This window comes from Barbatula barbatula (genome assembly GCF_947034865.1).
Source record: "Barbatula barbatula genome assembly, chromosome: 12".
Lineage (NCBI taxonomy): Eukaryota > Metazoa > Chordata > Actinopteri > Cypriniformes > Nemacheilidae > Barbatula > Barbatula barbatula.
This window is the reverse complement of record NC_136775.1, coordinates 15,542,329-15,566,174: the sequence shown is the minus strand read 5'-3', so window position 1 is coordinate 15,566,174 and position 23,846 is coordinate 15,542,329. Positions and strand designations below refer to the sequence as shown.

General features: G+C 40.3%; 1 protein-coding gene across 1 annotated transcript; it reads left to right on the top strand.

Annotated features, from left to right (window-relative positions):
* Positions 1 to 2,005: 2,005 nt before the first annotated feature.
* Positions 2,006 to 4,678, top strand: id4 (inhibitor of DNA binding 4). Its single transcript, XM_079470627.1, has 3 exons — positions 2,006 to 2,729; positions 3,189 to 3,247; positions 4,039 to 4,678. Exons 1-2 carry the CDS (start codon positions 2,397 to 2,399, stop codon positions 3,231 to 3,233), a joined length of 378 nt encoding a protein of 125 aa, XP_079326753.1. The 5' UTR covers positions 2,006 to 2,396; the 3' UTR covers positions 3,234 to 3,247; positions 4,039 to 4,678.
* Positions 4,679 to 23,846: the final 19,168 nt, after the last annotated feature.

Genomic DNA, 23,846 nt, shown 5'->3' with positions numbered 1-23,846 from the left:
ACGGGGCCACATGGTCACCGTCAGGAGGGCAACGCCCAGAGGTCGTAATTCAATTTACTAAGCTAACGTTTATGTCAGTTATTCTATATCATTAGTGGTCTATGAGGATGATAAAAAACATGGTTATTATTGATTTCATTATTTGGTTAGATTTGGTTATTATAGTGCTGATCTACATTACAAAACAAAAAGTTCAGTCAAACTAATACCTAGACTCAAGTAAATACAATTTTTGAGAGTGGTTTACATGTAGTTGTCTATAATTGGTATAGGAAAAAAGCATTCTATCATCACGAGACAGTACCCAAATTGTATTTATTATACCGTAAAAGGTTAATATCCTTGGAATATTTTATTCTAAAAAGACAACTTTACATTTGTATGATATTAAAACATTTTGTAATTGAGATTTGGAATATGTAATGTTGTCTGTAGCTATAAGGCATTAATGTGTCCTATTGCCCAGGGCCAAAAGAGAGAGCGAGAGAGAGAGAGAGAGAGAGAGAGAGAGAGAGGGGTATTCTGGGAAAGGTTAGCATCAAAGATTCATAAACTTGTCTCTTTTGAAGAGCTGTCTTTTGAAAGAGATGGTGAGTGTGTTCTCCTCACCTGAATGGACACAACACCCCACCAGAGACCATAACATCACCAAGAGCCGTAACTACCAACATAAATGCCTTGAAATGTATTTCTAGATTTCAAATGTTATACAATGTGTCATGATCAAAAGACTTGGCTTCCACTTGGCTCAAAGGTTAATTACAAAACCCATCACGTTGAAGTAAAACAATCCATTCAAAGTCTTTGATAGCTCCGAGTTTAGGTATGTGATGCAGTAAACATTCCTGGCTTTGCATGTTTTTCCTTTTAAATAAAGTATTACCAGCGAAAGCACGTTCTGACAAAACAGGAATAGAACGCTGAGGATCTTCACCGCGATGTGCTAATTGCCGGGCTTTGTGCATTGTAAGTGGTTTTGTTTTCAAAGGAGGACGCCAGCGCTACGTTTTGAGGACCCCTTTTCAGAACATGACGGATTGTGCTATTTGCAAACTCTTTGCACCTGCTAAGCAGGAAAGTGTTCAGCGAACCCACCTGCAAGCAGAATTTCTCATGCCAAGGATCACGGTTACCTAATACCGCACACATACCACTTCTACCTTGGCAGAGCTACAGTGCCATGCGTCGAGACATTTGGGAGGAGGAGAGGACAAACAAAGCAGATTTTAACTAGTCGCCACCAGAGGGAAGATTAAAGCGGGGCATTTCCATCGCCCTGGCAACTTGCCATGGATGTGAGGCTATGCTGCGTGAAGGTGGACTGTGTGAATAAGTGTCTTCATGGGACTGGCGCCAGCCCGTCTGCGGTGTGAGACCTGTGAATCTACTGTGAGAACAGAACAAAGCTGGATCATGGGAATGTGCTGAGCTAAACTGAGAGACAGGCGCCCTGAAGTAAATGAAATGAGTCAGGATAAATGGCAACTCATTTGGTGATATTTCATGGAGCTTCATAGGTAAAACAAAACTTCCATGACACCCTTTGTGAGTGTTGGGTGAGTCGAGAACCAACCAAGGTCAAGTGTGAGAGACGTGAAGTGGTCTAAGTCACTTAAAATATTTGGTTGGAAAACAAGGTCCTCCTTTGTCTATTAATGCATGAAGTGCTTGTACACAAAAGTTTGTAGATTGATGTTAACAAATGACAAAATGCCGTTAGATGCCTTTTAATCACAATTCATTAAGCTTTAAGGTCGTTGATGACAAATAAAATGTTACTTTTTTATTATTATCTTTGTTTTAATAAATAGATTAAACAATTTTCATTAGCCTATTTGTTTTGCTGTTTAATTATGCTTTATTAAACAGCCTATGACTGTATGCTGCACGAATTACTTAGCCTAAAAAAGAAACCTCCAACAATAAAAATACATTTTAGTAATATTTTTTAAATCGTTCCCTTTCATTAGGCCTATTCCACGCACGCACGCACGCACGCACGCCCACACGCACAAACAAACGCGCGCGCACGCATTTCGCCCAACAGCTTCTTTCTTTCTCCTCGAGACCCTCCGCAGTTATAGGTCGCGCGCTGCTCCATCATCACGGGAGCGCGTGACTGACCGGTTTCTCGCGCAGGACTGTCAGAGCTCGCGCGGGTGGCGCCTCCCCTTTCCCTCTATATATGACCAGCCTCAACTCATCCGCTGCTTACACTGTGCGTTCAGACTCACAGAAGAGATGTGCTCGGGATAAACTGCGCTCTTTTTTTTTGCGTGCACCAAATTGCATTTTGCGCATCGAAAACGCCGCATTTTTAAGCGAAACCTCCTGTTGCGTTCCGTCCGCATTTGTTTTTTTCCTCATTATTAATACTCGCGTATTTATTTATTAAGATGAAGGCCAGCGCACCGGTTCGCCCTCATAAGGTTTCTTCAAGCTGCAGTCAGCTCTCCTTGCGAAATTTGTCGGAGCGCAGCCAGTGCAAAATGGAAGAGGAGGATATTTTCTGTCTGCAGTACGACATGAACGACTGCTACAGCCGACTGAAGCGCCTGGTGCCCACTATTCCGCAGGATAAGAAAGTCAGTAAAGTGGAGATCCTCCAGCATGTCATTGACTATATCCTGGACCTGCAGCTGGCGTTGGAGACGCACCCGGCTCTACTGAAACAGACGAGCCCACCCGCCTCCACACGGACCCCTCTCACACAAATCAACACAGAGCAGGTATGCACGACATATAAGATGCACTTCTTGGTCTTTAAAATCACTAGAGGGATCGTGGCTGTACTTTGAGCATAAAAGTGTCAATGGTGTGTATTTCAATGAAACGATGTTGATGCACCAGACCAAAATAAGATGGTTTGTCAGATCAGAGGCCTGTTTCGTTGTTCTTCCTCAAAATGTTAAAACATTTCCTTTATTCTTAAAATTCAGTTTTGTAAATGTATCTTATATACGGTATTAAGGCGTCTTATAATGTATGTATGCCATGTTATGCCTACACAGTCATATGCTTAAGATATTGCTTTATGTAGGGAGATTGATTATTCTATTGTCATGTGAATGATGATTATTAAACTGGAGTAATTGAATCCACGCACAAAAGCTTACTGAAGGTTATTGTAGCTCTGAAGACACCTCAGCCGCAGTAAGAATAAATGCACCTGATTACTTTGCTTTCAGAGGACGACGGGTGTCAATAAGGAAGACTCGATTTTGTGCCGCTGAAATGTCGCACACTGGTGAGTACAACAAATAAAATGTTTTTATCATTTTAAAAGAGCCAATCCACATCTCACCTAGAGGAAGTCGTGTTATAACAATCACTTCATCACACTGGTAAAATCTCAAAAGTAATACAATTGTAAACAAGCAATAAGCAGTATCATCATTTCTATTTTATATGTTGGTATGTGCTGTTGTCAATTATTCTCACAATTTTCTGTATTTAGAATTCAGGCTTAAATTGACACTCTTTTGTTACAACAATGCACTGGTGTCACATGCATCTAAAACAAACCGTTCAAACCTTGCAAAACCATGCTGACAAAAAGTCTTGAGCTTATAATAGACAACCACAGTATCAAAAATGCTTTTTCATTCAACATTAAACAGTCATTCTCAACTACAAGAACAAGACTACACTGTCTGGACGATTGAGTGCAGAGCTGGCAGAAAATGAAGCAATAATTAATAGAGCCTTCAGCCTTGACAGAATAAACCACATAGATAGAAGTTATTACCATAATATTCTTGTTGAATACCATCTTTTGTGAAAAAACTACAGCCAGACCGTAACTCTGAGAAGCTGTACATCGAGTAATAACTGTCCACTGTATAACAGTAAGGAACCAGCTCAAGTGTCAGGGCTAGTTGGCCTGCATCTGCGAGGTTAGCGGTCCAGGCCCATGCTTGTTGTTTGGCCTGGGTTGTTTTGGGTTGTTGATCAAGCACGCTCTCTGTTTTGTCGGTGGCGCCAGTCAGTCTGGAGCAGACAGTTCACACACCCCTTCTATTCATTCCTTTCTCACAGGTGTGCACTGAACCCATCCAAAGCCAAGCCCAGCTTCACCGGGGAATCCAACACACACCAGGCCCGATCACATGGGAGGGAACAGCACTGAAACTAAAAGCTACTAAATCATAATATGTAAACATTTTAACATCAGCCGTCAACGGCGTGGTGAAGCCATCCAGATTTCTCCCGTGTCCATTCTGTTCTCTCTCCGTGGAGGAAATGCAAAATTTGGACAAATTTTCCCAACACCCCACCAGTGGAATTCTGATTTGAACATAACTAAAGACTCTTATATCTAATTCTACTAAAATGTCAAACCGTTAAGCTTTACAGATAAAGTATGGAAATGTAAACATCTGACATCTATTGTTTAAAATAGGTGATTTGTGTTGAACAGGGATTTCCCTGCAGTTACGCTGTTTAATATTGTAAAATACGACAATACGTGTTCTGAAATGATACTGTACATAACAAGACGCAGGATGTTCTATAAATGTATGTGTAAGAGAATATACGTTCAGTTGATTGTAATTATTCTAAAATATTTTTTATCTGGAAAAAAAGTGTTTTGTTCTGTAAATATTGTGTTTTCACATACAGTAAAGTGTAGTGAATGAGTACATGATGTTCTGCTAATAAAGATCTCACATCATACAACTCATTTGTTCGTTTTTGTTCATGCGATCGGTCGTGAGCTCAATTTCTGTAAACATATAGATTAAACTTAGTTTTAGACCGAATGAGTGAATATATTAAGAATCTGTTTCATTTAGATCCGGTAGCATCACTGCAGATGGAAATCTCACCACTGCTTTGTTAAAGGCTCGAAATATTACTTTGCTGAATAAATTAATCCGTTATGAATGACAGAGTAAATTCCTCTCCAAACGATCCCTCAAGGACGGGAGAAGAAGGTTTTTGTTTGTACAAAATCTCTGGACTCTTCAAACAACTATGAAGACAAGTTTTACAAAATGACGAAGTCTTTGTGTTCATCCGACTTTATTTATACAGAGAATTGATTTTACATTAAAGTAGAGTGTTATTTCATAACATATCTGTATAGTAGAATTTCTTTATTAAAGAAAAGTCATTCTGGCCTGAGAATATTACATATTGTTTCCTCGTACTGTATTTCTATTAGTGACACACTACGTTTCGGGCCTGAATGTTATTGAGCAATTGTGTGCTTCACGTCTACAGTAGCTCTACCAAAAGAGAAACCACAGCCTTGAGAGTTTTAACAGATGTAATATAAAATTGACATTGATATTTTTGGATTAACTACGTTTGACCTTTAGACACTAGACACTATTCACAGCACACCTTTTCCTCTGTGTATGGTTGTATTTATACTGTAACCACTGTGTGCAAAAACAATTTGATGTATAGTGCTTAGCTTAAGGAGTGGGAGGAAAAATTATAAGACATTCTACTTGAATTTATTCTCTGTCCATCCAATATTTAAACATTTATGTTTGTCATTTCTGATCTGGAAAAACTAAACGATTTCAAACATGTTCTTGCTCCATAGAGGCAGAGTTAAATTCGATATCACTGTACACTGATACCCACATCAAACCTTAGCGTAATGTTCTTAAAAACATGAAGATAAAAACTACTTTGGATAAAAGTGTGTGCTATATGGTTGAATGTAAAAATGTACTGTTTGTATTGATGTTTTACAGCTAAAATATTTTGCTATCACAAATAGAAAGAAGAAAAAAATGATTTCTTTAAGTATAATGTTCTTTAAAGATACATTGAACTAAAAAAATAAAAGCACAATTTTCTTCATTGTTTCGCGTTCTGTGGATTGTTCTGCGTTTCAGCCTGCAGTTTCTTCTCTGATTGTGCCCCCTAATGGACTGATTTATTTTAGAGGTGATTTTGCAGAAAAAAACCCGAAGACAATTGAACCAAATATGCAGATCGTGCAGTTTATTCTACATTTTATTTTCTCTTGTGTGCACAGTAGAATCAAATCAGACAAAGGAAAACTCAAAGCCTTTTTTGTGCATAGTTAGCAACTCCCCTTTCCCCCTCTGTTTCTCTCAAGGTTAAAAACGGCGAGGCCCGTAGATTGTACGTGGGCTACTGTAGATACCACCTGCAGATTTGCAGTGTTTCCCAGCATGCTCTGAGGTCACAGTGTCACATGTTCTCAGAGTCTCAGGTTTTGTGCTTCCCAGCAGTCTTCGGCCCTACTCAAATAAGAAATTCCAAAAGGGCAAGAAAGAAGACCCACCGGCGATGTATGTACTAAAAGCGGCCCCTGAGGGACCCTCATCCCCAAACAGGTACAGAAAGCACCTGCGTGTTTCTCCTACATACAAAGCTGACAACACATCTACTGCTGGTGTCATTCAGGTGAACCGCAAACATACACAGTGGAAACAGCCACACATCCCCCGTATGTCAATCATGTGACCCATGTAGGCATTATAGTCAGCAACTGGATTCGATTCGATGGGGGTTGAAAAATGATTTACATTTGATTCCAAAATAATCGTTATTAATGTGAAAGCCATCCGTTGATTAAAAAAATACATTCATTGATGATCCGTATGATCATTTAGACAATCATATAATTTCCGTTAATAAAGCCAGACATAGCCTACCATGATGAGAGTGCGTCTGTTTTCCACTCTTTGTTTGAGTTTGTACACCTTCTCTTATGGCGCCTCGTCTGGCTCTAAGCACCGAACAGGGCGACTGTGGGAAATGATCACATCCTGTTTGATAAGACCCGGCCTCCGTGTGGCGTTGGTCAAACTCAACAGAGCAGCAGTCAAACAAGGATCAGTGGTCTGGAAATGTTTTCGGCCAACAGCGTTATTATCAAAACAAGCAGCTTGGGCTGCTGTTGTAAAGTCAGGATTGTTTGAACAGGTGTGAGACAGTGCGGCAGCGTGTGTGTGCGTAAATGCACCCGTGAGCTTCTGCCCGTTTAACGCCATGTTCCATAAAAAAGGGAACGTTTTAAAAACAATTATACAAGATTCACGTTTCAAAGCCGTCTACTGTACTTTTATTGTGAATATAATATAACATGCATGTTTTAAAAAGCCCACAGCTACACAAATTTGCTAAGCAGCCAAAACAGATAAACAGTTATCACCACCCCTTGCATTAAAACTACCCTGATATAGCCAAAGACACACTCCAGTCATATACAGTCTGTTATGCCACAGCAACATTCAATCTTAGTTTTATGGTCATCGAGGGGCTTCATTCCCTTTCCCCAGTCTCCTTAACCCCCCACAGAGGGAGATGGACAGGGAGAGATGGAGCGAGCGAGAGAGCTGAACACACAGGGTCCTGAGCAGCACCTGATTACAGGCTAATAGCCTCACAGTGATTGAACATCGCTGGCTTCCACCTAATTGGTGCTATTTAAAGTAGCTATTAGCACACAATGGCAGTCACTCACTCATAAACAAAGACAAGATCTGGACTTCCGGAAGACAGCATGATGGACAGATTCAGATCGGAAAAGGTGTTTATGTTGATGGATAAAATATTAGGAATCATAAGGAGTATGCATCATAAATGTTGTACTTTGCATTATTGGCAGAGTGAATGTGTAGACACAATGAAGTTGTGACTGTTTTTTTAATTTAATGCATATCGCGAAAAAAATTTTAGAGTATGGTTTATAATTTAAATGCAGTAAATCTATCTGGCTTTCATTCGTTTTTTATGTATTGTGTTTTATTCAAGTAAATCTTGAGTTTTTATAATAATAATTACTATTATTTGTAATCATTATTATTACTTTATAACTAAATATATGATTATCAATGTAAATGTAATGATATTAGTTTTCTGAGTAGATTGTCTCACATTATTTTGCTAAACGCTTTCTGTAATGCAAAGACTTCGTTTTTTATATAAATCAGCGTAAATTAAAGGCAGTTAAACAAACAAAAAAACGTTTTCATAAAGACGGACAGTGAAAAACTATTTTGGGACATATTTGGTATTTGGTCTTTGAATAGGGAGATTGTGTGTGTGTATTTATGGTCTGTGTGGTTGAGACATGTGTTTGGTTAAATTTAGTTTGAAGGGTGTTGCAAGGACATCCTGACTCATTCAAGTATTTTTAAATAAAAAAATTTACATCCTATTAAACAGGAGCATACTGTATGTAAGAACTTTAAGTGAATGGTTTGTATTTCTGCAAGCGAGTCTCAGCTTCCAAAACACCTCATTCATCAAAAATCTTGTTTCTTATTGTGGCAGGCAATGCAATAATCCTACTAGAATGAGTAAAACAGATGGATAGACAAAAGAGAAGGACAAATGATCAGTGGAAATAAATAAACACAGAACAAAAAGAGAGAGGAATGTAATTCCAAAGAAGTAATGAAAGTGAAAAAGCTGTGGTATTCAGTGCCAGCACTCAGGTCCTCAGAGATGGGGAATGAATTACTGAAATGAGCCCTGCAAACCGTGCCAGGCCTTTGCCTCCCATTCAAATGACTCCTCCCCCCATTCACCCTTCTATCCCTGGAGAACGAGTGATTAGAGAGGAGGGTTATGGATCTGGATCACAGACTGTGGGGAAGGGACGCCAACCGTGCTAGAAGAACACGACCCTGAGGTGGAATGATCACACGGGCAATATGTCACAACAAATGCCAGTGCAGGGTGCCAGGGCCACATCCACAGGTCTTCTGGCACGCACACTTGGCACCATGTTCATTTCCTGGCTGGTTATGCCTGACATGAAAAAGCTGAAGCGCTTGGGTGGATTTGAGAGATTTAAAGGTTGTTTCACCCATAATGTTGCGTGGATGTGTGTGCGCATATTTCAACAGAAAGTCATATGCCTTGTATATTACAGTACATGCAAGTATACCTGCACGTGTTCTCCTCTTTTCTGAAGTAATGACTTCTGCCGGATGGAAATTGGGCTCATTTCAGGCTAAGCTAATGTGTAACTGAAATCACGTTAAAGAAAACCATAGTCGTGTGAATGCGGAGTCGGCCCAAGGGGATGTGTGTCACAGACACGCCTAGAATGATAAATGTAACCTTCTGTTCATGAATGTATCGAGTTAGTAGATGCATTCTGTCCAATAACGGTAGACTCCAATTCTTCATGTCTTCAAATGAAACAATATCAGCAAGCAACACTCAAAAAATATTTGATCATTTACTGGCCAACATTTGCTTAACTATATCTGAATGTATGAATTTATGATGAGGAAAAGGACCTTTAAATATGGCTAATATTTAATTGTAATATCAGGTTTAACATCAATAAAATAAGATTTGATGATACTGATTCCTTTATTTCTATTTACAGCGGTATGAATTGCAATGTCTGATCTATAACATTATAACCTTGTGGCAATCTTTGGCTCGACCCGGCTGTTTAATTTAGCACCTAATTCACATGTTAATTTGTTCCAGTTGAAGTGTCACTTTAAAAAGGTTTTTTTCCATTGACTCTGGATTATTGGCCAGATGGGCAGCCCATTAGAACATGGTTGTTTGTGTGTTTGGGATTCCCATGATATGACCAGCACTGGCAATAACAGCAACATTCCTCGCCGTGGTTACCAGAGGTTGTCATGGACAGAAATCTCGGTTTGTTTATTTTTTTTCCATTGTTGAAATCAATGGGTGTCGTTTTGACAAATCATTAAAAAAAGAAGAAACCGAGAAAAACAAAAACATTACCATAAACCAAAGTTCAAAGAATCAAATTCTTCTTTTAGATTTCACACACAACATGAACGCTATAAGAAAACATCCTTTGTGTCAGTATGTTAGACATGTATCATTTAAAAGTAAATTAATCTTCTCTACATGCTATTTAATCTTTTAATTTTAACATTTTACATAAAATTAGATGTCATTTTTCAAAAATAGAAACTTGGCACGGTGTTTGGATGAGCTAACCCTTTAATAAAAACACACCATAAACAAACATTATGTGTCCCAAACGTAACTTCCGGTAGACCCCCACAAAAAATCAATAACTGTTAAGTAGTTTTAATGTAATTAATGCAATTAATATATAGTACAATATTAACATAAATTCATATTAATTATAATAAATTGTTATATAATAACCACACATAGATTGGAACTTAACTTTGAAACTGTCTATAACTTTTCTATACATTTTTGGAATTGACAAACCTTAACTGGAATTAAAACTATTATTCACTGTAAACACAACAAATTTTGCAGTTTAAATGATGCTTTTAGTTCATACGCAAGAACAAAAGTTTATTTGCAATCAATCTATTAATTTAAATGCATGAAAACAGTATTTCACTATTTAGTTTGTTTCCCCACACAAAACTGGCAATTATTGTCCTGTAAATATTGTCCTGTGATCTTTTTGTTGCTCAGAGGGCATACAGACAGAGGGCGGGATGTCGATATGTCTATCCCATAATCCTCTCTTTATTAGAGCAGGAAAAGATGTAGCAGAGGTTCCAGCTGTTCTGTTCTCATCAACGAGTGGCTTGGCTGAGTGGCACGGTGACCGTCTCTACTGAAAGCCACTGCTATCAGAGGCCGTATCTGAACGTGAGAGGACATTGGCGGTCTCCAGGCTCCTATCGCCCACCGCATTATCTGTACTGGAGTGAGAGTAGATGGCCACATAAACCATCTTCTCTATTTATCTGTGTGTGTATGTCTGTGTGTGTCTGTCTGTCTGTCTCCTCTTCCTCTAGTTCTCACTCTATCTCTCTCTCCGTCTATTGCTCATTAGAGTTGAGGAAATGAAAGATCCCTAAAGCTGGCGGCAGCTGTAATGAAAAATGAGGCCTGCTCTCCCACCAATCTCTCACAGTCTAGTTTAATGTACTCGTACAGTAGCAAAGGAAATTACAAACTTTAAATTCTCACAAAACCCATGTTTACTTACAGCTACGGAAAAGAGATCATTCCAAATTTTCATTCAATCATAATTTCTAGATATACAGTATTGTGTTCAGTCCTGTGTCTGTTGAATTTCAACTAAATCAAACCTCACGAGTGAGAAAGTCCTCCAAGGGCAATGTGAAAGACTGACAGTATGACAAGACACATGAAAACTGTGATAACAATCCAAGTTATCACATACAAAATTATTTTGAAATTTTCCTAAATACATGTACAAATATTACTGTTGTATTGCTTAAAAGTGAACATGAACTTGTTTTCTTCAGTACTTTGAGGTCTGAAAAAATACAGAGCATCTTTATTTAGTTATTTTGACGTCTTAATCCAGTTTTAATAGAAATAAATGCAAATAGAAACAATGTTGAATTATTCGAAATTTTGTTAGTAGCTCACAGAATGAAACTAAAATGATCATTTTGCCTAAACACATACCTATAAATAGTAAATAATTTTGAAATGGTTTCTTTATGTTTTCCGTGGCTGTCTTTGACATCCGTTAACGTTATTAACGTGAAATAAAAAAGTGATGATGACTCCTAAAGTGCTGCAAATCCTTTCACCCTATTATATTGAAAGGCTTTCTTCCGATTACATTTCTTAAAAAGATTACTTATTGTATTATATATAGTACTTTCCTAATTTTATTAGTTGTTGTTTAGCTGATTTACTATTAAGTGTGATGAGCGTTTTCCCTCAATTACAATATCATAATCTTAAAATGCATTTAATTGCTGCTTAAAAACATCTCTATTTATAAAAAGTCAATTAGCATGTTGGTAGATTAGCATACTTAATTAGCATGATACGCCAAGTGCCACGCTCTTCTGTTTAGGCCAATGTACTGTACTGAACATGTCGGTCCAATCACAGGAGCTGGCGTTTTGTCATTTGCAAGTTTAAGGTGTTGACAGAATATCACAGCGCTTTCAATTATCAGTCAAGCTCTTCAGTGACCGGCGCCAAGTCCAGACATACAGACACACTGCTGGACCAGGCTTGTCTGACATTACACAGCTTTGAGTCTGAAAGCTGACAGCTGTGTATGGATTTGTGCGTGTGTGTTCATTGAACCACAGTCCTTCATATGTCACGGAGTCCATTAGCATTAACAAAGGAGCGTGTGTGTGATATTTGTTAAATTGCATATTTTATGGGAAGGTAAATGCTTACTGCTTATATGTTCTGGCCAACTAAGGAGATAATAATATCTGGTGTGGTTCCAAATGTCCCGTTTACGTCTATGAAAACATGTGCAGTGTACTGCGGGGACGAGCTGAGCAGGATCTGGATAATTGGCTAAACTAATGCCTGCATTCAGCCGCTTTTCAATGGACCCTAGAGGGGTCACAGATTCCTCTGGGCCTCCACCCAGCAACCACATTTGGATCACTAGTGCAGCTGTGGCATATTAGCAAGGTGCCATCAATGCTAATTTATGCTGATTCAACTGAAAGCCCCTATGCCCCGGAACCGAAACCATATAACACCTGACTATAAAACGTCATGTGCTTATAGCCAATGCTTTCTTTAACCCTTTGTTTGTGTTTTTCGTTTAGGGAGTGGCTGTTCGTACACTTGCACATTTGTCTGCACTCTGTGCTCGCAGTCATTGGAGCGTGCACGCCGTGCCGCCACTAGCACAACAGTCCCACTTATTTATTTATTTCGCAGTGCAGATATTTATTAATTTGTTTTCATTTGCACTCTGGTTAGATTAAGTCTAATGCAGCCCCCTCGGTAAAGCAATGCTCTATTTGCCCCATGTAAATCTCATCAGCTATTCAGGCCCTTCCCTAATATGCTTAGACAGCTGAGAAACATGTATTATTCATAACTCTGAATTTTTTCATATAACCATAGTGCGGCTCCCCAGGATGAGGTAGCGCTGTGGCAATATCCGAGGTTCATCCATATTCTGGAAATAATGAGATGGCTTGTATACTTTATGAAACGTAATCCATCATGATTACAAAAACATCAAATCTTCCTGATTACTTGTATTATTCAATAGATTTGCGGGCATTCGCTTGTTATACCAAATCACGACTATAGCTTGTTGATGAAATGACATCTTTTAGCTGCCCTGTCTATTTTCCTGTTGTTTCGATTTCATCTTGTAGATTGTCACGTATAGTGAATAATGTCGCAATTGACTCAGCAACACTGTGCCTGCAGTGTTTTGTGACTTGGCTTTGCGTCATCTGTCTAAATTAGTTGGACAGTGGACAGCGCTAGACACGTAAACATGAATTAGCTCATAGTCATGAAACGCTCATCCTAGATTCTAGACTGCTTTTGCAAATGGCTAAAATATGAGCCAATCACCATTGAATGCATCGATGGAGCGCTGTGTCTGCTTGGATTAAGAAATGAATTTGGACATTTGAAATGTTGCAGTGTTAAAGTCCCAGTGAAACGCCTTGGAACGCGCAGCAGTATTTGATGTGTTATCGGATGCAATTTCACGTGAAAAACCTTTTAAAATAACCAATAGAGTGTAGTTTACGGCACAGTTAGCCTGACAAAGCTGCATTAAGCAACATGATAGCCACCAGTGATGCGTGGGTCAGGATTTTTTCCAACCCTCGGGTATCGTTTTTTCATGATATTATTTGGCCCGCCCCACACCACCGTATCTATTTTTACAACCCGCCCTGCAACCATTAAAAAGGCATACTAGGCATTGTAATGTAAATTAAAACAGACTTTATTTCAGCCTAACAGCTCTTGGAATTAGATGCCCTGTAAACTGGCAACAACATACGCTTATGAACCATAGAAACTCGAACTTCACGTAGGCGATATACTGCTGGGGTCTCCTGCTGCACATATTTCTGAGAACTGGTCCCAAACATAAGAAAAACATGAGGAAATTTTGATTGGCTAGTAAAGTATCCTTTTAAACAATAGCACATTGGCTTTAATGGTTGCTACAGCAACGCAGGAGCGCACATTAAATATGTTCAACGAAACAGCTCTAATAATGTGTTGGCCAAGCAACCATGTCTGCGTACGTGGGCTTCTATTATTTGCCTTAAGCTTCTATTCTCCTAGCAACATCCACTACAATACTGGACAATATGAACATAAAATGAAAGCCAGGTATGACCCGCAGGTAAGATTTTGTGTCTGTAGCAGACGTTTTGTTTGTGTGGCCTTTTCTGCTGTACTGTAGGTTGAACGTTTCTGTGAGATACAGTACAGTAAAGCTGACGATATGCCATCGCTGTGCGATAGTTGTAAGGTTTCGTCATATGAACATATTTAAAGGAGGAAGTGTGGCAGTCAGAAACGATTCACTGATGAGTGGAATGCATTCATCTCAGGCACTGCACTAATTGTTTGATTATACAGGGCTTCTCTTTAATGAAGCTCCTCTCTGGCATTTGGGAACATGGAGCGCCATCGAATTACCCACGCGACACTCACGCTGGGAAAGTTGATCACTCATTAGTGGTGACTGAGAGGTAAACAAGCTGAGAGTACAGTAGCAACACACGCACACACGCACACACTGTGTTTATTACTGAGACTCCCTGATCAGATCTGAATTCGATGCAGTCAAAACCCACCGAGAGCCTATAACTCAGCGCTCGTTTCTCTGAATATAGAATAAATGGAAAAGGATGCTGATGTTCAAGCGAAGTGTGTTGTAGGAGAATAGAAGTATCACAGGGTATAGTATGTCTCATATAGTAATCGAGATCCGTTTTTAGAAGTCTGTGGGATTACACACTCTTTTTAGGGCAATATACGTGATACGTGCTACCAGTAATTAACCTAGTTAGTTTTCAATGAGATAGAGAAGCAGATGGAGGCAGCATATGCCACGTCAGACAAAAAAGATCTCTTCACAGCTACAGCGTGTCATTGACTAATCAAAGGTGATATTCACAACTAATCAAACTACATTTAGCTTTCATGAGCTAAAAGAATCACGTGGAGAACAATAATTTCAAAGCTCTGCTGTGAATCTAAAATGTGGTGTGTAGCATTCACATTTTTTACATTCAGTTTGTGTTTAACCCATTTTAGAGTTAATAAAACAATTGTTATTTATTTCATTAGCTTTGTAACATTTGTACATTTGGTAGACACCTTTATCCAAAGTAATTTACGGTGAATTCAAGCTATAGACCATTTAATTGGACGCAGGCGCCGGGACTGCAGCTAACTTACGGTCTGTGTTTGGCTAGTGTTTAATATAATATAACTATTTATATTTTATTTTATTTATGTTAATATTAATCTATATTATTATTTTATTGTATAATAATTGCGATTTGTTGAATTTTGTTTTATGTTCATTTTATTAAATAAACAGTTTGTTGAATGGGTCCTGTAGTTTGGACGCATTTAAAGAAATGATGTGGTTCATTGACATCTTGGTATCGCAGTCTAAATCCGAAATATTGGAGAGACAAGCTTAGCCAAGTAACGGCTCTTCTCGGTTTCTTTTTGCTTGTTATCAGATATAATCTAGAGGCGCTCTTTTGTTTGTGAATGTGTACTGGAGGTTAAGGGCAGTCCACGAACCTGCGCATGCGCAGGAGCGTTTGTTTATGTTGTCACTTTGAAACCGTCCATAGATTCTTTCAAGTGTATTCTCTAAAAACCAAAACCCACATCACATGAATTAAAAAAATCAAGCCTAGCATTAGATCTGGCAGTTCAGATGATTGTAGTTTGCATCAGCCGATCACATCAGGTGCAAATAATCAACGTTAACCAATATTCACACAACACATAGACTGCATCCTATTTGCCTTTCTCTGCTCCTTAACAGCTGTTTAATCATGCCGCACTAAAAACCCACCTCCATCCCCAATCTCTCCATATCTGCCTGTATCTGTCGGATCATTTAATTTAATCCTGTTACGCATCATGAACTGCTCTGGTTCCCCAAGTGGGCGGCATGGACGTGCGGAGAGCTCATTCCGCCAACCGTAAATAAATGCTATTGTTTAAATATTTAAAAAAGACAGTGGTCCTGACAGAAATATATTTTTGGATTTTGTTGTGTTGAAGCAGTAGCATTGTTACACTTCCAAACCAAACAAGGCTGCAAAACGTGCTACCTATTGTGTACCTCAAAATTCTTTTTATACATAACTTCTTAAGAAAGAACAAGAGAGAGAGAGAGCAAGCACAGAGAAGCAGCTGGTTAATCAGTAGTCATGACTATTGCAATGAGACTAAAGTTAATGAGGGCTGAACACTGACTCTGCTTTGTGAGCCACACAGAGCTTCCTGCAAGCTTTCTCACCTTTTATTACTGCCACAATACAGAGGCAACAGAAGAGTCAGATGAGACAGACAAATAAAATGGCAAAGTCTACTGAACTCGATACGTAGTGAGCATTTTAAAGCATCGCAAAGTGAATCCGTAATATAGGCTGCAATAATATGGTGTTTTCTGAGATTTCTTTATCCATTTACAAGCCAAATGTCTCCTCTGTGCAATCGCAGAATACAGACAAGCTATTTTACAATAAAGTTGTATTTGTTACCATTAGTTAATGCATATATTAAGAATAAACAATATAGTTTATCAGCATATATTAATCCTTGTTAATGTTAGTTACTGTCAATACATGTTAATTCATGGTGCATTAACTAATGTTAACCGTTACAATTAAGGGTTACTAAGGGTTACCAATTGACTTTTGATTTCAACTTATTCGATCCCACTTCATTGAGAATTCAGTTATGCTGGCCTAGATGTCACTGAAGGCATTAAAAACAGACTTGACATGACAAAAACAGAGTTCTTATGTGAACAGCAAACAGCAAGACACATTACTTTAAGTTTTGGGACACAGCTAGAGACACAGAGCAGAGTATAGAGTGAGTGCTTGGAATACAAACCATTACACTATTGTACACATATGGGCAACCCTAATTAAAGCATTTTTCTGTAAATCAGACCATGAGATCTGGGAGCATCTACTGTACATGCATCCCCCCCAAGCGTTCTGTCATAGCTATTGAACAGTCACATTGCAAATGGTAGTTCAGGGTCATAATTAATCATACTGGACAGACATATGGCTGGAGTTTTGCTTCCCTGCCTTTCATTCTAGTTTTTATTATCTTACAGAAGGAAAGAAAGATTACAGAAGCATCACTAATACTATTAAAGTAAATCACGCAATTCATCTTGCAAATATGTGCTACAGCTTTAAATTATATTTTAGTTATGTGGCGTATTACTTTACTATCCAAATAGACAGACAGACAGACAATGCCTTACCAGAAGTGCCCTAGCATGTGGCTTTTGAGGATAGGTGTGCAAATATTTTTCTAAAAGATAGAACTTGTGATTTTCTCAAAGGGGGCATTAAAACATAAGATAAAATCCAACAGACTTACAGTAAAAAAGTTGTGTGGGTTTATTCCACAGCTCCAACTCCCCCTCACTAGCAGCAATGATTCCATTGGCCTAGAGAAGTACATTTAAATCTCCATACAACTCTCAGAACGGCTGCAGGTGTGTACTCACCTCCTTCAAAACCAACCCTGCCAGCCAGAGGATCCCTATTTGCCTACTCTAACGTTAGATGAACCCATGGAACTTGGAGGAACCTGGTTGCCATCTGCTGAGCGGCAGAGGAGGATGACCCAGGGTCTCTGTCTATACTGTGGTGCTTCAGGGCATTTCCTTTCATCATGTCCCATTTGTCCCCCACATACATTGGTGAATAGCATTCAGAATGCTTCAGTCGCTCAAGCTCCATTGCATATTCAAGTATGCCTGTCAACCTCTGAATCTGCTCTCATTTTGACAGCCCTTATCGATCTGGGTCAGCCAGCAACTTCATCTTTGGCACCCTCTGCCGCCAGCGCAGACTCACCAAGAATATCCCCATCCATTACGAATACAGTAAATCTTACGAAGACTTCTCAGCAAACGGAGTTTAAAATGTAGCAGCTACAAGTAGGCACCATACACAAAGAGGAAATCCACTTTTTAGTCCTGGAGCAGGCCCCCACCGACATCATCCTGGGTCGCCCGTCTGACCGGAAATTAGCTGGATGAACGGGGGGGGGATTTTGAAGTGGGGCAAACAGTGCTTCTCATCTTGCTTCCCCTCTCTGATGTCCCTAAGACCTACACCATGCCCTGCTATGAGAGTCCCCCTGAGACGCCTTCAGTCAAAGCACCTAAGTGTTATTTCCCATTCAGCTATGTTTTCTCTCCTGCCCGGGCTACCCAGCCACCACATCACCGTACATGGGACTGTGTCATCTACAGCAAGGAGCCACACTTTCCATCCCCGAGCAGACGGCCATGGAGGAGTATATCCAGAAAGCCCTGAAGCAAGGTTACATTTGTCCTTCACAATCCCCTGCCGCATCAAGCTTCTTCTTCGTGGCTAAGAAGGACGGGGCTTTACGGCCTTACATTGATATGGAGTGGACACCTCCACTGGAGCAGTGTTGTCACAGCAGCAGGGGAATCCACCTATGCTCCATCCACGTGCCTTGTACTCTCACACCCTGGCGGAAAGGAACTATGACATCGGGGACAGGGAGTTACAAACGATTAAACTCGCATTGGAAGAGTGGAGACATTGGCTAGAAGGAGCTAATCATCTGTTCAACATCTATACAGATCACAAGAACCTACAATTCCTCAGAGAAGCCAAATGCCATTAAACCACGTCAAGGCCGCTGGGTCATGTCTTTTTTCATATCGCCCTGGTTCCAAGAACTCCCGTGCAGACACATTGTTCCATATGTACAGTCCCCAAGTTGCCTTAAATCGCTCTTCAGTTTGTCCCATCCAATGGTCGTATGACGAAGCTATCACAGCAACCAATACTCCCCAGTCTCGCCTGTATGTTCCACTCCCTAAACGCAATAATGTAATACTATCTGTTCACAGTTGGCTGGGCACTGGCCACCCAGTGTGTAATTTCTAAGAGTGCCCGTTATCGACTCAAAGGAAAACTTTTGCCTCTCCCGATGCCAAATTGCCATGGAGAGGACTTTACCACGGACCTGACCCAATCATCTGGAAACACTTGTATTTTTTGTGGTGGTGGATATATTCTCTAAATCTCTCCCCACCGCCATGAAGTCTGCCACACTCCTCTTCCATCGCGTATATTCCAGTACTATGGCATTCCAGAAGACATCGTCTCAGACTGAGGTCTCCAGTTCATCTCTAGAGTGTGAAAGGCCATTTTTGCCTGTCGTTGGCGCTACCATCCGAATGGGCAGACGGAACGGCACATTCTACCATGAGTTAAGGCTATTGAGCAGGGTTTGGTTTATCCTCATGACCAGAGTCTATATGTCCTGGAACCAGAACCTCTGTTGGAACCAGAACCTCTGGAACCAGAACCTCTGTTGGGCAGTGTAAGCCCAAAACTCCCTGCGCCAACATGCCACTGGGCTCACACCCTTCCAGTGCATGATCGGTTACAAACCACTCCTGTTCCCCTGGTCGGGGCAACCATATGAGGTACCTGCCATTGATAGAAGGACAGAAACCCTGCTGTATATCCCTGGGCAAAAGGTGTGGCTCTCATCCAAGGACATGGATGAAGCTCCCATCTAAAAAGCTAAATTCATATTTGTTGATCCCTATCTTCCGCCAAATTAACTCTGTAACTTACCTCCTTGCCTCCAATTACCGCATTCACCCATCCTTTCATGTGAGCGGATGAGCCCCCTCCTCCTTCCCTGGAACTGGAAGACGGTATGATAAACTCGGTTCGAGATACCCTTGACTCCCATTGCCATGGTGGTCAGTTGAAATATCTGGTCCACTGGGAGGGATACGGTCTGAAGAGCACTCTTGAGTCCACTGAAACGAAATTGTAGATCCAGAAGCAGTTTTTCATGAGAGTCACCCAGTCAACCTGCCCCACAGGTAAGGGGCAGACCACCGCGTTGGCAGGGCGTTTGGTCCTCAGGACCGGATCTTGGAGGGAGGGGTACTGTGACGGAATTACCAGGCTCTCTCCCCACTTCCTCACTACGTTTGCCCTCGCCAGAATTCTGATCACTGTAACTCCAAGTCTTCCGAGTTTCCAGAGTTTTGCAAGTCATCCAAGCCTTCCTAGTTTATCATGCCATCACCCTGCACCCCCCCCGGATCACAAGCACATCGACCACGATCTCCTGCAACACAAAGGACAGTATTATCAGTCAGTTCTCCCAGTCATATATCCACTATTGCCTTACTTGCCTGTTTACTTACCTGTGTCTGTGAATAAAAATTGTTTGTAGATCTTACCTGCCATCTGCTTAGTGGTTCTGTTACAGTATGTGAGCGATTTCTAGATTCCAGAATAATACAGGGGCCTGGGGGGGTATTTTACCCCTAGCATACCACCTGTCAACCACCCACAGCATCCTAGCAACCATGTACAGTAGCAATCGGCTTAAAAAATATTTCTCCTTATAAAAAGCATCGCTGTCAGATTTGTGCAATCTAAATATTTCTCACTGTGGGCTTTTTGTTAACAATTCAGTCTGTTACGATGAACAAAGTCTTTGGAAAGCGATGTAAGCAGTGAAAATAAACAAGAAAGATGCTTTGGTTAATGCCCTTCCTCTTATTCTCTCTGCTTTCATCCATCTGTGTTTGGTCCAGGTGTGGCGTCCTCATTCCGCGGGTCTCATTGCGCAATAAATGCTCGTTTTGGACCTCCTGGTGACTGAATTAGCCCTGTGTATATGGCCATTATGTGAGGTCATTATTCTAACACACATGGATGGGACAGGTGTCTGAGAGCCTGTGCACGCTGCAGTTAGGTAGCAATAATGAGGCCTATTCTCTCTTTACCAAAGCGGTGTGTGTGTATGCGTGTTTGTGTGTGTGTTTGTGCGTGCATGTGTGTGTTATATGAGCCCATGTAGAGAACTCCAGCTGGGCCCCACAAACACACATCCACAAGCACCAGCTCAGGGAGAGCACACAGACACCTGACAGATGCATGCTGGGAGCTTCATTACCCCTCAAACAAAAGACAATTATAAGAGCATGGGTGCATCCCATACAGGAAAACCGTCCTTATGATGGTAACAGCTCTGGGGCAAAAGAGGGAAATATGCCAATGCACTGAACGAGTAAAAAACTGCAGGTGCAATTAGCTCTGTTTTGTTCCTTTTAGTGGAGTGTTAAGGCTATTGAGCAGGGTTTGGGTTATCCTCATGACCAGAGTCTATATGTCCTCGTTCTTTATTACCTAACAAACAGTCATTGGTTTTATACCTTTCAAAATAAATTGACGTGGGGCCCAGATGTCAGCTACAGGATTAACGTGGCCCATATTCTAGGCATGACATATGAACAGTGGGATAACAGATATATTGGTATCATGCAGATGGCAGGGAGCCACATTTTTAAGTAGTGTTAGGTTTTGTCTGTCATGTTTTTTACACATATGATTCTATCAGTTTTTTGGCTAATTTATAACAGCCCTGAGTTCATGTCAACACGATGTAAGATGGAGGACACACACTGTAGGATATTGGAAGGTATAGACATGCATTACCCTGATATTATGTGGCTTGTTAGGAAGAAGTCTAAACACAGGGTATTTTCAACCCAGCGTTGAGTCTTAAAAGGACGAACCCAGGCACTGGTTTAAATTAACCCAGAAAATAGTTTATATATTTGACCCAACAATGGGTTAAAATAAACCAGCACAGGTTAACTTATAACCCAACAGTTTGATTCATTAAATGTTTTACCCAACGCTGGGTTGAAAATAACCCAGCATTTTTAAAGTGTGCTCTTGCTTTTTAAAGCAAAATTTTCAGGTTAAGAGATCAAATGTTTTTTGGGAAAGAATCCCATAGACTTTTTGTTTCTTTCGATAACTCAGAACACTATAATAATAGTAAAATGCGCATGTCCAGGTAACGACTCAACTATAGTTCTGTAAATGTAAAATACACATTAAGCTCAAGGAGCAGATTATAAGAGAAGACAGACTATTAAAGAAAACTGAATTTGTGAAGACAAAATGTCATTTTTTTATTTACCAGTGGACTGCCAAGCAGTCAATTCAGCAACTTATAAGCCGTGATCTGCCATAGCGTTTGCCTCTAACAAGCTTTTTTTCTGAATAATTTCTTCATATGAGTATAATCAAGCAAAAAAGGCTTATGTTGATCATTTTCATGTCCCTAGAAATGTGTCCTTAAACATGGAACGGATAAGACTAATTTAGAAAACACAAAACAAAATGACAGGCCATCAACCTACATCACTGCATCAACGCTTTGAATACGATCTGCATGATGTCCAGCTGTAACGCTGCATCTCTCATAACAGAGATGTGTTTATGAGCCTGTCTGATTGGGCGAATTCATTTCCCAAGGGCCACTTCCCATCAAGTGATCTGAAACTCTTTAGCCCAGAATGAGAGAGCTCTCCTGCATGCATTGGTTAGTTAGTCTGAGTATGTGCTATTATAATTGTTGTAAACGCTTCTCAGAACTCCACTCCACAAGAGTGCACAGCCTCAGCTTGTTTTGTGTGTGTGCACCGGCGAGAGATGATGCGTGCGCTTGTTTGTTTATTTGCACGTCTCTCAAAAGCCTCGCCACCCTCTTCCGCTCTGCCTCCGCCATGCACAGCTAATGCGACGCAACATTAGCATAGCGTTTGATGTTGAGTTAGAAGACGTTTAGGCGCTCCGTGTTTAACAACTGTGTCAAGCGTTGGCACCGTCTAAATGCTTCAATAACGACATCAAACAATACACAGCAACCGCAACGTTCCCACCATGCTTTGTCGCCCCCATCTATGCCCTCCGAGAAAGAAACGGCCTCAGAGCGCAATGAATAATACAGGACGAAATCACTTTGCCAACAGGGACCTCCATTACAAGCCGAAAGAAGACAGCGCACTTGAAACAGGCCACTGCGGGGAACCGCATTCATCAGATTCTACCTTTCCCATTTCATTTGTGTATCTGCTCTTCCCTCCTCAGTCAGATAAAAAGAGCCATCGGGTGGACAGGCCGAGTCTGATGAATACAGAGGGAAGGAGGAGGGAGGGAGATTAGAGGTCTGGAGAGAGAGAGCTTCCTGGAAAAGGAAAGATAAGAGGAAGAGGTGAGCAGAAACACTTGTCACTGCAGATGTTGGCCTTGATTTCGTCGAGAGGGAGGCAAAGCATGTGCGGGTGAGTCTGGACATAATGCTGCAGCCGCGCCGGAAAGCTTCTCTTTGGAAGTCTGTGTGGTACTCTTCCCCAAGACTTGAGGAAACATGTTCATGAAGCCAGCAAATATATATACAGTATAATAGCATCTCACATGATTTTGAGGGGGATTTGGTTAATGTGCATGTTCATTGAAGGTTTTTTAAATGCTTGTCTCCGGAAACATTGTGTCAGGACTCACCCCTTTACATTTCTTCTTTTTATCAAAGCAAATTAATGCAACCTTCTCGAATCTAGATCGTTTGTTTTCATAATGTATATGATGTCATCCACCTTCCCAAATGTTGCTTGAATTACTTTTCATGTAGAGAAAGATACGTGCAAAAAAAAACGTGCAAAAGAGAGCTGACGGTATTATATTTGATTTTATATACAGTATCGGTCAAAGGTTTGGAAATACTTGGAAATCTTTTAATCTCAAGATGTATGCTTAAATGTTTAAAATGACTTGTAGATGAATATAAATGTGCATAATTTCTTGCATTAGAACACAAAAACAAATTCCATTCAATACTTCACAGCTTCAAAGGGTGGAACTCACCAAGAAAATGCAAAGAGAACCATTTTGCAAATTCTAGTCAAAGGGTGGCAACTTTGAAGACATTTTTTAACTGTAAACTATTTTTAACATAGTTTTGTTTTACAGTATTTTAGATGCTTTTATTTGAAAAGACAATTACCACATTTAAATTTGTGCCACTCTCTAGTCTTAGTTGTTATT